The sequence below is a fragment of the Piliocolobus tephrosceles genome, chromosome 13 (assembly GCF_002776525.5).
Source record: "Piliocolobus tephrosceles isolate RC106 chromosome 13, ASM277652v3, whole genome shotgun sequence".
In the NCBI taxonomy this organism is placed as follows: Eukaryota; Metazoa; Chordata; class Mammalia; order Primates; family Cercopithecidae; genus Piliocolobus; species Piliocolobus tephrosceles.
Window position 1 is genome coordinate 121,368,535 of NC_045446.1, and position 16,913 is coordinate 121,385,447.

The 16,913-nt window shown below is 45.5% G+C and overlaps 1 protein-coding gene across 8 annotated transcripts in view; it reads right to left on the reverse strand.

Moving 5' to 3' along the window:
• The window catches only part of OPCML (opioid binding protein/cell adhesion molecule like), a 1,160,427-nt gene that overhangs the window by 20,684 nt on the left and 1,122,830 nt on the right, over positions 1-16,913 (reverse strand). For 6 of the 8 annotated variants that reach the window (XM_023185901.2, XM_023185899.2, XM_023185900.2 and 3 more), the window contains 3 exons: positions 2,548-2,685; positions 1,661-1,781; positions 1,089-1,240 (listed from right to left, as the gene is read on the reverse strand). In XM_023185901.2, coding sequence (XP_023041669.1) covers positions 1,089-1,240; positions 1,661-1,781; positions 2,548-2,685 — 411 coding nt within the window. The remainder of the gene's footprint in view (positions 1-1,088; positions 1,241-1,660; positions 1,782-2,547; positions 2,686-16,913) is intronic. The other 2 variants (XM_023185898.2, XM_023185896.1) reach the window with 1 other exon arrangement.

Sequence of the window (16,913 nt, forward strand, 5' to 3'; positions counted from 1 at the left end):
GAAAACTTGTGTCTGAGGTGCACGTGAAACGTGGATACCTCTCTTCATCCTTCATCCTCTCATCCTACTCATCGGATGCTTCCCTCTAACCAAACCTCAGCAAATAAACAAATACATATGCACATAAAGTATCACAACAAGCTGGCCCTGGCGCATGGTGTGAAATGTTGCAGAAGGATATGGATGCGGCAGTGTGGGAAAATGGAGTCAGGGAGACATAAGGGCTTTAAAGGAGGTCAGTCCTGGCTCCCAAGTCTTCTCCACCCATATGGGAGGGAAAGACCTTCAGAGGGGGTTTGCTGCTCCAGTCGTGGATAGAACAGCCACCTGATAAGGTCTCAGACTGCTCCTCCATTCCTCCTCACGGATGAGAACACGAAATGCAAGCAACATGAGAATCATGATGGAAGCAGTTGACTAGGTTTAAAGCAACAAATATCACCCCCAGAATCATAGACTCCAACCACAGAAGGCATCTTAAGATTATACAGTTGAATTGACCCATGGTTCTATCTTTTTTTTTGAGATGGAGTCTCGCTCTGTCACCAGTCTGGAGTGCAGTGGCACGATCTCGGCTCACTGCAAGCTCCACCTCCTGGGTTCACGCCATTCTCCTCCCTCAGCCTCCCGAGTAGCTGGGACTACAGGTGCCCGCCACCACGCCCGGCTAATTTTTTTTTTTTTTTTTTTTTAAGTAGAGACGGGGTTTCACCATGTTAACCAGGATGGTCTCGATCTTCTGACCTCGTGATCCACCCGCCTCAGCCTCCCAAAGTGCTGGGATTACAGGCGTGAGCCACGGTTCTATCTTCTTTATACAAACACCATTCTATCTGATTCACAATTTGGTTTACTCCTGTTGTAAGGGCAAACCTTGCCTTTTAATGACCATGAAATATCAATTACCATGTAACTATCTCTGCATGGCATGCTAGGGGAATGGCAGGGAGAAGTATGTCTTATCTACAGGTGGTGGGTTGAGCAGGATGGATGGACATAGGCCAAGCAGATTGCAACTTCCTCCCTCCTGAGTCCCTCAAGCTTCCCCATGTGGCTGAGCCTGCTGCATCCAGGCTTCTGGCACTCACCATACAATGTGATGCTGGCGTTGGTGTTCCCAAGCTTGTTTGTGGCCACACAAGTATAGTTCCCATAATCCTTTTCTGAAACATTGAAGAAAGTCAGAGTGGACATGCGGCCTTTGTTCTCAATCCTCACTCCATCCAGTCCAGTGGCTAACCTGCAAGAGGGAAGGCATTGACATCACTTCATTCTACAAAGAGGTCCTCCACCTCACAAAGCGCTTTTCTCCAACTAATCTCGTCCTTCAAACTCAAACCCTAAGAACCTCAGTGTCCAACAGGAGGACAAGGGAAAGGATGCTTTTGCCCAACAGGATAAATGTACTGGCTTCTAGTTCCCAATGACTGACATGTCTACAACAAGTCTCAGATTCAGAATCATGGTCAGTTCATTTTGTTCACTTTCCAGCCTCCTCCATGTTTTCCTGGTTGTAAAAGGAGACATTGTTACAAAAGAGGGTATTAACCATTTCTGTTTTGCCTTATCTTTCCCCGTTCCTTCATCCTCATCCTTCTCCCATGTGAAGATGGCCCATCAGCTCTGCTTCAGAACTGTCCAGGCATCATTTACAAGGTACCTGGTATCTTCCTTGAACCACTGGAATTCAGCCATGGGGACTGCAGACGCTTCACAGCTCAGGATGCCCTTCTGACCGACTGAAACACCAGTGTTCTTGGCTTTTGAGATATAGGGAGGATCTGTGGGAAACACACACACACACACACACATGCACGCACACACATGCATGCAGGCACACAGAGTGATTTCATGAAAGAGAAGAAGGGCACATCCAGTCATTTGCTACGTAAACGGATTACTTGTGACAACCCTCTTTCCCAGTGAAATAATCATTTATTTCAGGAAAAATAACTTGCCTGGGCCGGGCGCGGTGGCTCAAGCCTGTAATCCCAGCACTTTGGGAGGCCGAGACGGGCAGATCACGAGATCAAGAGATCGAGACCATCCTGGCCAACACGGTGAAACCCCGTCTCTACTAAAAAAATACAAAAAACTAGCCGGGCGAGGTGGCGGGCGCCTGTAGTCCCAGCTACTCGGGAGGCTGAGGCAGGAGAATGGCGTAAACCTGGGAGGCGGAGCTTGCAGTGAGCCGAGATCCGGCCACTGCACTCCAGCCTGGGTGACAGAGTGAGACTCCGTCTCAAAAAAAAAAAAAAAAAAAAAATTACTTGCCTGAAGATATTGCACTGACCCCAACATCTTTTTCAGGCCTCCAAACCTATTCTCAGTTAACAATTCTCTCCATTTGCTGAAAACTCTGGCAGTCACAGGAAGACTCCAGGGACAAATGGCTTGGAGGCCATGGTGAGCAAAGCCATTTGATGAAGTATTTTCCTGTTAGCAGCAGCTTGGGTCTTTTGGAAAATGGCACTGTCATTACCAGACTGTCCGCCTACTCCCGGTGCCCTCTGTTCCCCAGAACCCCCTGGCTGCAGGTCCACTCACAGTTTACAGTGATTTTTACTTTTCGCACATCGGGCGCAGCAACATCGTTCAACGCGCTGCATTCGTACTCCCCGGACTGGTCTCGCTTGATGTCAGAGATCTCCAGGTACTCATCCTCACTTACAAAGCCCTGGCCTTCTGGGAAGAAAGAAGCAGACAGGAAACAATCAGGAAACTGTGTAACCAGGGACAGAGCCATATTCACATCTAGAGACTGTAGGAGAAGGAAGAGAAAAAGCCCTCAGAATGGAGTAGGACATCAAGTCAAAGACATAGGGCATCAAGTTGCTCAAAAGATACGGCAATGGAAGAAAGAAATTCTCTGCTTGTGTCTTGCATTGATGTATTTCAGCCAAGCCACTTAACTTTTTTAGAGCATTTGGTAAGAAAACATGTCATTTTTCTTATATGATTATTGTGATAATTAACTCAGAGATGACATGATAAATACTTCGGTGCATCATCAAACTGATATTTTAAAAAGAATTGTCATGATCAATAATATAATAAAACCATGGAATAACTTTAGAGTATGTTACTGTGGAACACATCTTAATTTTTCATTATGTAGAATGTTTTTGTATGCAGAATATAAACTACTACTTGTAGAACAAATAAGTAAACATTCCACACTTTAATGTAAATAAATGCAAAGTAGTTGGTTTTGTTTCTACCTGTGTTGGAGAAGACAGAGTGAGAATGAATGAACGAGGAAGGACCCCACGATGGCTTTGTAATAGGTGCTCAATATGCATTGGCCAACACAAGTGTGATAGACCCGAATGCTGGATCTGTGCTTGCCAGAATAGCCTAGTGGATTTAATACTCACTTTGGTGGAGCTCCCTGGAGGATTCATTCTCAGGTACCTGTGAAACTTGTCATTCGTAATTCAAACTATTATGGGCTGCAAAATTTGTGTTGCTTTTATGACACCATTACAGGTTCTTGCAACAATCTGGCCTCTCCACCTTACCCCTTATATTACTCCCTGTGGTCCAGTGCAAAGACAACAGACCCTCTGTCTTCCATCACAAATGTTCTGAGTTCTGTCAAAACACTGAGATCCCACGAAAACCAAGATAAAGCCCAAGGATAAGGCACAGCCATTTGCCTTTCTTCTAGGCCTGCAGTCCTGAGGGCCACAGGAGTTTTCAGGGCAACAAAAATGTTAGCTTTCCCCACAACTTTGTGAAGGCATGTTCTGATCCAATGGGTTTGGGTCCACCATGGGTGTGAAGCAGGAAGGTGTCTGTGGAGGGGATGGGCTGGTGTGTAGGGCGTAGGGTGTGGAGCAGGAACGTGTCTGTGGAGTTGGGATGGTGTGCAAGGTATAGGGTGGGCAGCAGGAGGCTGGAAGGTGGGGACAGTGTGTAGGCTGTAGGGTGTGCAGCAGGAGTGTGTCTGTGGATATGGGCTGGTGTCCAGGGTGTAGGGTGGGCAGTGGAAACGTGGAGGGGGTGGGCCAGTGTGCAGGGTGTAGGGTAGACAGCAGGATGGTGGAGGGAGTGGGCCGACGTACAGGGTATAAGGTGAGCAGCAGGAAGGTTTCTGTGGAGGTAGGCCAGTGTGCAGGGTGTAGGGTAGACAGCAGGATGGTGGAGGAGGTGGGCTGGTGTGTAGGGTGTAGGGGGTGCAACAGTAAGGATCTGTGGAGATGGGCTGGGGTACAGGGGGTAAGAAGGCAGGTTCTTGGGTGCCCTGACTCTGCTCCAAGTCTAAGCCTTGGGGGCTTCCACCACCTACCTGCCCATTTCCCCAGACCATGTGCTTTCTGGCTTTTGCTGTCTTCCTTGCCTCCATGTCTTACCCCAGGTCATGCCCAACCAGGGAGTACCATCAGTCTCTGGATACTGGCTACCAATCTATGTATAGAAATGTCACTGCAAATCAGCACCATTCTGTTAGCCCAAACTGTGCAGTTCCATGGAGGAAATAATTCATTGGCTAGTGGGAGCAATTCATTTGCCTGGCTACCCTCCTCAAGCCTGGTCCTGAGGACGGGGTCCCAAAACGTACTCACAGACGTGAGGTTCAGAGTCATTGGGAAATCTGGGTGAACCCACATAAGGAGTGGCTGAAGGGTGCCGGGTGGAATATCCCCAGAGTGAAGAAATGGGGTATGAAACAGCGACCACACCTAGCCTAGGATCCGAGTGTCTCTCCCAAATGATGCTGCTTGCCCCAGATGGTCCCAGGCACCAGACGGGAACTTAGACAATTTCAAGGAAGAAACTCCAGAGCATGGGCCAGCTGGATGTGGGTTAAGTCCCCATTTGCTGGGTGGTGCTGCTGGATCAAAAGCCTCTACCACAGCAGACATAATGATCCAGGTTAGTTCATATCCTAACTCTTCAAGGTGCATTACGGACATGCAAACACTTTCTTGCCCTACTCCCTTTATTTCTACATAGGCTAACAGAATATCACAGTGAAAGGGATTCTGAGATTACTTTTAAAATAAAATTTAACAAAGAAAATTAGTTGATCAATCTAAGCATTTTTAAGGATTAAACAACAATGGGATCAAACACATCAAAATGATGTTCCAGACTCACCTCACCATTTTTTTTTTTTTTTTTTTTCTGCAAGAAATAAATGTGGTAGGATGAGAAGCCTGGCTTTCTACTACTATGACTCCACTATTTTTTCAAAATGTACCACAGAGGATTTTGCCATGAGTAATTAAATTGCATTGCATTTAACCAAACACATGGGCTACCTGCTGAGGGCCTGGCTGGAGTCTCAGGCAGGGTCAACATTCCCCTTTCCTCAGAGAGAAGAAAGCCCCAGATCATGCTGCTTGGTGGACCTGAGCCAGATACCTTAAAAGCTCCAGATAAAGTGAGATCCACGAATGCCAGTGGACTTAGAAATGTCGACTGCACACAGGGAGGGGATGGCTTCACAGAAGGGGGAGGCCCGTGTGCATCCGCATGGGTAACACAGGTCCTGCATCCTTCCAGCAGAATTACCAGATGACACAGCAGCCTCTGGAATGTGGGATTTCTTTCCACTGTCTGTGATGCTGTTTTTATGGGACCAGTTATGCAACAGCAGAAAAGGAAGGAAGGAAGAAAAAGTGCATCTCATGTAAAATGGGGATCGTCATAATACTGCCTCATTAAGTGATAAAATGAATTTTGTCAAGTTTGTACGATGAAGCAAGCGCTTCTCAGATTTTAATTTGCATATAAGTTCTTCAGAGATTTTTCTTTTTAAATATAGATTCTGATCCAGTAGGTCTGGAGTGGGGTCTGGGATTCCACGTTTCTGACACACGCCCAGGCCTCCATGGCTGGGACGGGGCCCACACCCTGAGCAGTGAAGCTGTGATGCCCCATGCTGTAGTGTTCACAGGCTTTCTCCCACCCACACACATGAAGTCCTCTAGGGTCAGTGTGTTAGGAAAATACACTAAGAGCCCCTCAGGCTGAGACTCTTGTGGAGCCCGCCCCTCCAAAGACTCACTGTGTTGGGGGTTTAGGGCTCAGTAGGCTGGCTACATTGAGGCTGAGGATCAGGACGCATGGATTCTTCACGATCTTCCCACAAAACATGCATCCTTGCCAAAACATGTTCCTTTGTTGAAAAACGGAAAATGTTGTTGAAACTTCTCTCCATCTCAGACTCGGTGAAGGTGACTTACATGTTATTTTCTTAACTACTTTGAATGCTGGGTGAGATTTTTAAAGCAGAATGAATCTAGGTTGCTACATGACTGGAGACTTAGGAAGCTGTAGGGCTGCCCTCTGCGGTTCTGGTTGTAAAATGTAAAATCCTGATTCCAGTCTGCAGATAATGGGGCAGAAGGCAATCAATGTTTTAATCCTCTCTACTAGCTGCCAGGAAACCAAATTGCTGACTATGAACTAAAAGAAGGGAAATGGGCAGGGAGAAACAGATGAGGGAGGGACAGGATACGATAGGAAGGAGAGGGAGGAGGAGGAAGGAAAGAAAGACAGAGGTGGGGCAAGCAAGATGGCCTGTGAGCCATTGGAAAGATTCTAAAGACAGGTTCACCAAGGAATTTTTTTAAAAGGCTATAAGACTGCAATATTTTCCTTGTCAAACAGGAACTGCAAGTCTGCTCCACAGTTTTGCTTTACAGCGAAATGTCCTGTACTAACACAATAACCCACAGGCATTATGGACCTGCTCTAGGCACTCCAGCATCCTAATATAACATGGCTGGAAGCAGCGGAAAGCAGATTCTGAATCATTGGCAGAAATGCATAAAAACCAAGGCTGTTTCCATGGAAAGAGTGCTTCAAAGGAGATGAGTTCAATTCGCTGCATTAGCAAAATTAAGATCTGCAAAAATACAAATGAGGCCATTCATCAGGGGATATGGGGGTCCTTGCCTCAGATGCATGATGCATCCTTGGGGATAGAATGAGCAAAAGCCTCAGGGTTCTGTGGCTCTAAGGGGCCTTCCTCGGTGGGGCACACATTCTGACAGCACAGTCACAGAAGACAAAGAGCATGCAACATCCACAAGTAGGGTCTGTTCTGCTAGAAATGGAGGAACAGACAGAGAAACGACTTATGGGAGAAGGACCACTGGCCGGCCTGCTGGCTCTGACCTCACTGCACTTATTCTGCTCACATCCAGGATGAGCGAGGTGTTGCGTCAGACTCTGTGGTGAGGGAATGGGGGCAGAGATGATGTGGAAAACAAGGACCTTCACCTTGGGTAGTTTGCAATCTCAGGGGGCCAGGACTCAAAGTGGTTTATATTTTTCCGTATCTCAATTTTTTAGTTCTTTGTCATTTCTAGATCCCTCAAGTAAGGCGTAGTGAGTCAAAAAGATTTATTAGAGCTGAAAGGATCCTAAGCATTTGGGGATGAAAAAGATCAAACAGGAAATCCAGAGCAAAATATGGGGGCCTTCCTGACCTACTTCTTTTCTTTCTCCTTTTATGTCCTTTTGTGCCAGCGATATCTCAGCCCTCATTCTTGCATCCAGTTCTCCTGTTTATTGCCTCAGCCAGTTCCTTAGAGTTATAAAGTTGAAAGAAACAGGAGGGGTCAAAGATTTTAGCCTGCCACTTTTTGGATTATACAAAGTCCTGACAGAATATCTTGTCTTCTCTGTGAATACCTCTGGGGACAATTTTAGGAGGTGAAGATAGGGTTTGGGAGCGTCCCCACCCAAATCTCACCTTGAATTGTAATTATCCCCACGTGTCAAGGGCGGGGCCAGGTGGAAATGATTAAATCATGGGCGCAGTTCCACCATACTCTACTCTTGGTAGTGAAGAAGTCTTATGAGATCTGATGGGTTTATAAATGGGAGTTCCCCTGCACAAGCTTCTTGCCTGCTGCCATGTAAGATGTCCTTGACTCTTCCACTATGATTGTGAGGCTTCCCCAGCCATGTGGAACTGTGAGTCAATTAAACCTCTTTGCTTTATACATTACCCAGTCTCGGGTATGTCTTTTTTAGCAGCACAAGAACAGACTAAAACAGGTAATCAATCTCTTTGTTGGTCTATTCACAGTTTTCAACAACAACAACAGAACTTTGTATTGAGGCAATCCCCATCTGGTTTCTCCATTTGGAATGATTAAAAGTCACCCACGAGCATCCCCACCCTGACTGTCCTTCTAGGTTTGCTGTCTAGGGCATGGCTCTACCTGCAGACACTGCACAGAGATAAAATGTCAGCACACCTGCTGCAGCGTGTACCAGACCTGCCAGGAGGTAACACACAGAGGAACATTTCTGGGGGCTTGTGCTACCAAGGAAAAGAACAACAGGAGATGAGGGCAGTGAGGAGGATCTAGGGTTTCAGGAGGCAGCCACACAGGGAGGACAAGATGTGGGGAAGGGAAGTGGGAGGAGCAAGAAAGCAAGAGGGAAATGAGCTGCCGGAAGGAAGCCAGTGGGAGTGGGCAGAGTGTGGCCACTCAGGGGTCTTTCTGGCTCACATGGTTGGGTTCTGGGAAAACAAGAAAAGGAGTTTCCCTGAAGCCCAGCAAGAGAGACTATTACAGGTGATTCTGATCAATACTGAATTTGCAAAGTTGGAATCAAATGTCCAGGTGATTGGTGATCAAGTACCCCTGGCCTATAAGGCCACAACTAGGCTGCCTGAACCATCTTAGAAACAAGACTTTTACCCACTCTTGAAAGTTGGGTCACAGTTCAAGCTGTCAAGGAACACAGATTTTACTTTGCAATGGAAGAACCATGCTTGTAAATATCTGCTGGACATCCTGTCATGGACATCTGGAGCAAGATAGACCACAGGAAGGAGCTAAGGCTGCCTGAAACTGCCTCCTCCCCACCACTTCTCATCCTTGACGTGTACAGGGAAAGGTAGGGACCGTCAAAAGTTCCTGAGGAAACATGTGCCTGAATCCTATCACTCGTCTTTCTTTCCCTGCAGGATTTTGGCTAACAGAACATAATCACAAAACTGAGCCATGAGCAGATCAAAACATCAGCTAGACTATAATCCCCACTTGGGATCCAAGGCTGACATGAGGTTCTTGCCTTTCTCCCTGAGAATTAGAGACAGTGGGGTTTGCACAGTAGAATGTTTGACTTTAGTACTCAGTTGCAGGCTCAAAGTGGAGCCGAGAGGACGAGCTGTGTTGCAATGCAGAGTCTGGAGTAAGGACACCAGACCCAGGTAGCAGGCCAGGGAGGGGATGGAGACACAGGAGTCATGCCCTCACTTCTAGATGGCAGCCTTATGTCTGCTTAACTAGGCCCAATAGATGACCGAGCAACCACTTTACCATGACGTTAGTCACCAACCTCCCATGGGGGAGGCAAAGAGTGGACAGGGTGGAGGAAAGCTGCCCTCTAGAAACCTCTGAGGGCTATGAATAGGGCTTCTCCTTTTATCCTAGAGATCTCCTGGCATCCTTCTCCATCACACACCTCCTGACATGAGAGCCCCGTTCTTTTGAAGGATACACATCAGAAACATGCTTGAATTTGGAATTACGGTAGGGTTTCAGCATTTGGGACCCAGTATGGCTCATATAACCTGAGTGTTGTACTGTCTACCCTTCTTCCTAGTCCATTGTCCAAGTTGCAAGCACCCTGAGTAGACGTCACATCTTCTACTTCCTTAACTCCTTAACAGCAGCTAACGCAGGCTAAGCACACAGTATGTGTTCACGTTATGCCTGATGGCTAGGTTTGAAAACGGAATCCCTGCAGAACTCCCCCTCTCCCTGTCCTGTTTAATCCACTCTCTTTCTGCCAGACTCTCCTCCACATTATCTGCCCCCCACTCTGCCCCCCACCCCAACCTCCAATCCTTGACTCTCCTTAGAACCCTACTGGCAACAAGCAACTCTGAGCTCGCCCTCTTTAATTAAACCAAGGAGAGTGGACTGCAGTACACTGCACCCTTGCCTGCTCCCAAATTCCAGATTTGTTACCTTTGCTGCACTGGAGTTAATGAAAAGTGTGATAAACCCACTGTTTCATTTTCCTTTAATTAATACAAGCAACTGAATTGTGCTAAAGTCATTTTGGTTTGGAGGCCAAGCCCCTGGTCAATGTCTCACTTGCTGGCAGTGACAGAAGCTTTGTCTTGTGCTCAGAAAACTTTCTCAGGCTATGGCCACCAGGACCTCCTCTGTGGGAGGAGTGGCTTGCCCCCATCCAGGGCTGCCATGCTGGCTGCCTTCCCTGAGGCTGACAGTAAGTTGGCTAATCACAAGATCAATGTGTGACCGTGAAAGTTAACTGTGCTTCTAGAGGGGGAAGGAGTACATTAATAAAGATCTCCATAGCTGGGGGCTCAGAGGAATTTCCTGGCAGGGGTGGGAGTTTTCTAGGACTTCCCTTCCATGCACGCGTGAGGATGATGGAAGTGTTTAATGCCCCTCATTGTCAGACAGGGAATAACTGAGGATGACACAAAGACAGAAGGACTCAAGTGACTCCTCCAGTACAACTGTCCCCAAAGAGAAACTCTCATACACTGGGATGCTTGAACTCTTTACCGGGAAGAGTTAAAGAGGAAAGGATGTAAAGGGTTTTGTTTTGTAAGTGGAGGAGAAGAAGGGATGTCAAGGAAACTGTCTGAAATCATGTTTAAGAGGACACACCAAAAATAGATGTTCTCATCCCTGGTGGGTCATGAGACTTACCCAAGGAGCACTTTAAAAATAGACTCTTGCGTTCGTGCTAATGGATTGGTGAACAGGGTCTGGGCTGGGGGTCCCAGCACCAGCATCCTCTAAAATTTCCCAGGAGACTCTAATGTACAGTCAGGGGTGAGAATTCAGGATTGGTAAGTTGAGGACTTCTGTTGCTTTCATTTTCCAAGTTCCAGTTCCACATGTATTCTCCCAGGCTTCCTCTGCTGAGAAGTCATTCAGAGCCAAGCAGTATATGAGGATGTGCACATCTTACAGTGTGCTCAGACCTCCTGTCAACTGTCAGCTTCTATGCAAAATATACCATCATGATGTCAACAGCAGCAGCTTTATTGTAGGTGAGTCTGGAAAAATAAATCTTGTGGGGTAGGATGGTGATAGCCAGGGTCAGTCTCCAGTGGCTAGGGATCCCCAGATAGTCCAGTGAAGAGCATGAAGACAAGAGGCTTCTTTCCAAAGCACGGTGAAGAGCTGCGTTTAGCTTGGCTCTGCTTGTGTCTCTCTCTCTTTTTTTTTTTTTTTTTTCTTTGAGATGGGTTCATTACGTGTGGGAAGAATCAAGACACAACATTTTTAGGATTTAGATGATACTGTTGACTCATTGGGAGTGGTTCTGAGTGAGTGTCACAGAAACAGCCAGGGTACCTGTGAGGATGTGGCACATTCCCTTTAAATGAAAGTGCAGCGTGTGTGCCAGAAAAGGGAGAGAGGAGCTAGACAGAGAGAGGCAGAGGAGGGAGGGAGGGAAGGAGGAAGAGAGAGAGAATATGAGGATGCAAAACACTAGAATTCCATATAGGCACACAAATGACTGAGGATAGAAGCTTAAATCCATTTGATGAACAGAGTAGTCTAATTGGGCCTAAAAAAAGTTGCTAGCATTTTCATTCTAAAAAGTATTAAAAATAAACTGAAACTAACAGTTCAGACCCAAACAATGCAGGAGTATAAGGAGAAAAATCATTATTTTTAAATAGCAGAGCTTAAACAGCTAAGTTATTGACAAAATGTTTAAGTACACTTGAAAAGTTTTTATTTATTTTACACATTTTCCTCTTATGATTATGATTATTTGAATTCTAAACCAACAGGGTTATATAAGTATTAACAAGTAAAAGTGAAATGAGTTCTGATAAGTAAAAGTACTGCTTTAAAAAATCCTTCATAATTAAACAACAGCATTGTTTTTTTTAGAAACCTGATCAATGCATGGAAGGAGACACTGCCTCTTTCATCTACAGTGTCTTAAGAAAGTTGTCTTAACCTTGTCTACAGCAGCCTAATCAAGCACAGCCAGTCACCCAGGCCCAGTTTCTTCAAGAAGGCTATATTTTTGTAGTACAGAAATGTCTTGTGTCCTGGCGTGGTCAGTGGACTGTCAATACTGTGTTACCTAAGGGTGCTTTGGCACAGTGGCTTCTTGAACCCAAAGCAGACCTACAGGGCTGGCATCTGCCAGCGGGTGGGCAATACACAAAACCTTCAATTAGTTATAACATCAAAGTAAATCCTTTGCCCTTCGCTTGCCTTTGGGGGAATTAAAACTTTCCTACTAATGCCAACTGCATCTGATGTGCTTTCCCTGACGATTAATTTATTTGTATAGCAGCATCAGGAATGCCTTTGTTGTTTTCATAAGTCGGGTGGACCCATAGTTACATTTTCCTGGGACAGTGCCAGTTGACACCTGTCTTCCCAGCGTACTTTTTATTTTTTTCTTTTGAGACAGTCTCGTGCTCTGTTGCCCAGGCTGGAGTGCGGTGGCACGATTTTGGCTCACTGCAACCTCCACATCCTGGGTTCAAGCAATTCTCCTGCCTCAACCTCCTGAGTAGCTGGGACTACAGGTGCACATTGCCATGCCTGGCTAATTATTATTACTATTTTTTTTTTTTTTTAGTAGAGACGGGGTTTCACCATGTTTCCCAGGCTGGTCTCGAACTCCTGAGCTCAGGAAATCTGCCTGCCTTGGCCTCCCAAAGTGCAAGAATTACAGGCGTGAGCCACCACACCCAGCCAACAGCATACTTTTTAACCGTCAGCTTTCGTTCTTTAAAGTGCACTGGTCTGGATCATAAGCTGGATGGCCAACATACTCCTGGTCTACTGAAAGGTCTGCTGTCAGGCCGTAGGGCCTTAGGTACTGGTGGCATCTTACCCTGCGCCTGGGGCAGGCCCAACACTCAACCGTTTTAAGAGAGGCAGTGGCATTCTGGCCAGGGCAATCAAGCAGGAGAAAGAAATAAAGCATGTTAAATTAGGAAAAGAGGAAGTCAAATTGTCCCTGTCTGCGGATGACATGATTGTATATTTAGAAAACCCCATTGTTTCAGCCCAAAATTTCCCTAAGCTGATAAGCAACTTCAGCAAAGTCTCAGGATACAAAATCAATGTGCGAAAATCACAAGCATTCTTATACACCAATAACAGACAAACAGAGCCAAATCATGAGTGAACTCCCATTCACAATTGCTTCAAAGAGAATAAAATACCTAGGAATCCAGCTTAAAAGGGATGTGAAGGACTTCTTCAAGGAGAACTATAAACCACTGCTCAACTAAATAAAAGAGGACACAAACAAATGGAAGAACATTCCATGCTCATGGATTGGAAGAATCAATATTGTGAAAATGGCCATACTGCCCAAGGTAATTTATAGATTCAATACCATCCCCATCAAGCTACCAATGACTTTCTTCACAGAATTGGAAAAAAGCTACTTTCAAGTTCATATGGAACCAAAAAAGAGCCCGCTTTGCCAAGAAAATCCTTAGCCAAAAGAACAAAGCTGGAGGCATCATGCTACCTGACTTCAAACTATACTACAAGGCTATAGTAACCAAAACAGCATGGTACTGGTACCAAAACAGAGATACAGACCAATGTAACAGAACAGAGCCCTCAGAAACAATACCACACATCTACAACCATCTGATCTTTGACAAACCTGACAAAAAAAAGAAATGGGGAAAGGTTTCCTTGTTTAATAAATGGTGCTGGGAAAATTGGCTAGCCATAAGTAGAAAGCTGAAACTGGATCCCTTTCTTATACCTTATACAAAAATTAATTCAAGATGGATTAAAGACTTAAATGTTAGACCTAAAACCATAAAAACCCTAGAAGAAAACCTAGGCAATACCATTCGGGACATAGGCATGGGCAAGGACTTCATGTATGAAACACCAAAGCAATGGCAACAAAAGCCAAAATTGACAAATGGGATCTAATTAAACTAAAGAGCTTCTGCACAGCAAAAGAAACTACCATCAGAGTGAACAGACAACCTACAGAATGGGAGAAAATTTTTTCAATCTACTCATCTGACAAAGGGCTAATATCCAGAATCTACAAAGAACTCAAACAAACTTACAAGAAAAAACAAACAACTCCATCAAAAAGTGGGCAAAGGATATGAACAGATACTTCTCAAAAGAAGACATTTATGCAGCCAACAGACACATGAAAAAATGCTCATCATCACTGGTCATCAGAGAAATGCAAATGAAAACCACAATGAGATACCATCCCACACCAGTTAGGATGGCAATCATTAAAAAGTCAGGAAACAACAGGTGCTGGAGAGGAGGTGGAGAAATAGGAACACTTTTACACTGTTGGTGGGACTGTAAACTAGTTCAACATTGTGGAAGACAGTGTGGTGGTTCCTTAAGGATCTAGAACTAGAAATACCATTTGATCCAGCCATCCCATTACTGGGTATATACCCAAAGGATCATAAATCATGCTGCTATAAAGACACATGCACACATATGTTTATTGCGGCACTATTCACAATAGCAAAGACTTGGAACCAACCCAAATGTCCATCAATGATAGACTGGATTAAGAAAATGTGGCACATATACACCAAGGAATACTATGCAGCCATAAAAAAGGGATGAGTTCATGTCCTTTGTAGGGACATGGATGAAGCTGGAAACCATCATTCTCAGCAAACTATCGCAAGGACAAAAAACCCAACATCGCATGTTCTCACTCATAGGTGGGAATTGAACAATGAGAACACTTGGAAACAGGAAGTGTTCTCACACACTGAGGCCTGTCGTGGATTGGGGGAGGGGGGAGGGATAGCACTGGGAGACATACCTAATGTAAATGACGAGTTAATGGGCGCAGCACACCAACATGACACATGTATACATATGTAACAAACCTGCACGTTGTGCACATGCACCCTAGAACTTAAAGTATAATAAAAAAATAAAAAAATAATAAAAAATAAAAAGAGAGAGAGGCAGTGGCTTAGGACAAAATAGGGTGTGGCCGCTCCAATGTAGGACTCTGCTGGACTGATGATCAAGAAAGATTCTGTGTGCTCTCTTTCTCCCAGAGCTCCAGGCTCATCAGCTATACTCTTCTATGGGAGACAGACAATTGCAGCTGGTTGGAGCCTAAGCTGACCAGAGAGGGAATCAGCATCGCAGCCCCAAGGAGAAGGAAAGCCAGCTAGGGCTCAAGAGCTCCTGGCTCAAAGTCCTGGCAGACCAGGTACCAGACCTGCCCCTTTCTGAAGTGGTTGGGAAGGCCCAGAGCAATGAGAGAAACAGTCCCATGGTCTTTTCAGGTATTGGGGAAATGCCCTTTTGAGAAACAGCACAGCCTAGTTTCTGCAGATGAGGCCTGGATGCAGCCTGACTCTTCTTCCTTCCTCTCTTTCTTCCCTTTTATTCGACACTGTTTCTTTTATCCTTTCCCTATATTAGTTCCTGGCATCACAGCTGCTTAACAATGATGCCAACCCTCAGCATTTATCAATATTTTCAAAATACTTGTATTAGCTTATAGGCAAAGTACCCCCTAACCCAGGCAGCACAATTGGCATGCAAGCCACAACCAGAGACATCCTGCACACTTCGCAGAGCATAAAGGTCTGAGCTCTGAAGCGTCACGGGGAGATAGCATTGCTCATGCACTGGGCCCTAGTGTGCACTGAGAGGAAAGCATTAGGAGCTGTGCACTCAAGGGGCGAAGTCTTCACTATGGGCGGGGGTCCCTTTGAAAACTTTCCTGTCAAGGGCTCTCCTCATCTGTACCTTGTGCTATTCTAGGCAAGTCTGTCTCCCTCTTACCATCTACCTTGGACTATGATAAGCTGACTTCTCACCAAAGGTATCTGTCTTGCTAACCTCCCTCCTTAGCCTAGTCACCCAAGAAGTCACTTTATATGACCTTCTGCGACTCCTGCTAACTGTAGAACTCAAGGAGGAAACCACTGAATTTGAGATCAGAAGACCGACGATCTAATCCCACTTTTGTCACGAATATGTGATTTTCAATAAGTGTTTTCAGCCCTTCAAACCTCAATTATTTTTTCTATCAAATACAAAAATTGCATTGGATGAGCTCCAAGGTCACTATCTGTTTTAATGTTTTATAACCTTTCATCACCTAGCAAGATGGTCTATGACTAAGAATCCCAAATAATTCCTTAAGTTCTGGAAATCTGATAATCATGGCGTTGATGGACTGGGTTCCAACCCAGGAGCTCAGGGTCCCTGTCCCACAAGGGAGCATAAGTTCCCTGCAGAGCTGGCCCAAGCCACACTGGCTCTATTTGAGGTTTTGACAGTCCACGCACAAAAATAGAGACACTGTGACAATTTCAAAGTAGCTCTCATCTGTCACTGTGCTTTAGCTGCTTGGTGATGGGGAGGAAAGAGAGGTTTTGACAATTATGAAGGACTATGTGTGTCTGAACGTAATGTCTTGTGTTAATGGGGGAAATTAATTCTTTCCTTTCCTTTCTAAGACTCTATTCAGGTAGATCTTGACAAGTAGCTGTTCTTTCCTCCCTCCCCTTGATGAGTAGACTGGAATAATGTCTCATAGGTGTAACTAATCATCCACTTAGATGATTTGAGGCCCATTTTCATACGTCTGAGGGTACACTTCAAATGCAGGAAAATGATGCTTCTACCTACTTTCTGTCCCCCTCGCCTTTACTAAAAATGTCCCTTCTTAGTTACATGGCTACTTCACTAATCCTTCCCAACCAGATACAGAGCAACCAGGAAAGGGGCCTACAGGACAGTGAAGACAATTCCAGTACGATGCCCAAACTTTCAGCTTCACATCAACTGTTATAACTGGCCTGTGACTACAGCAGCTCAGTACCAACAGGTTCAGAGAGGCCAAATGGAAGCTGAAGAGGCCAAGGTTTCCGCCTTTGCTCTGCCACTAACTAGCCAGGACCCCTGAGCAGGCCACTTTACTTC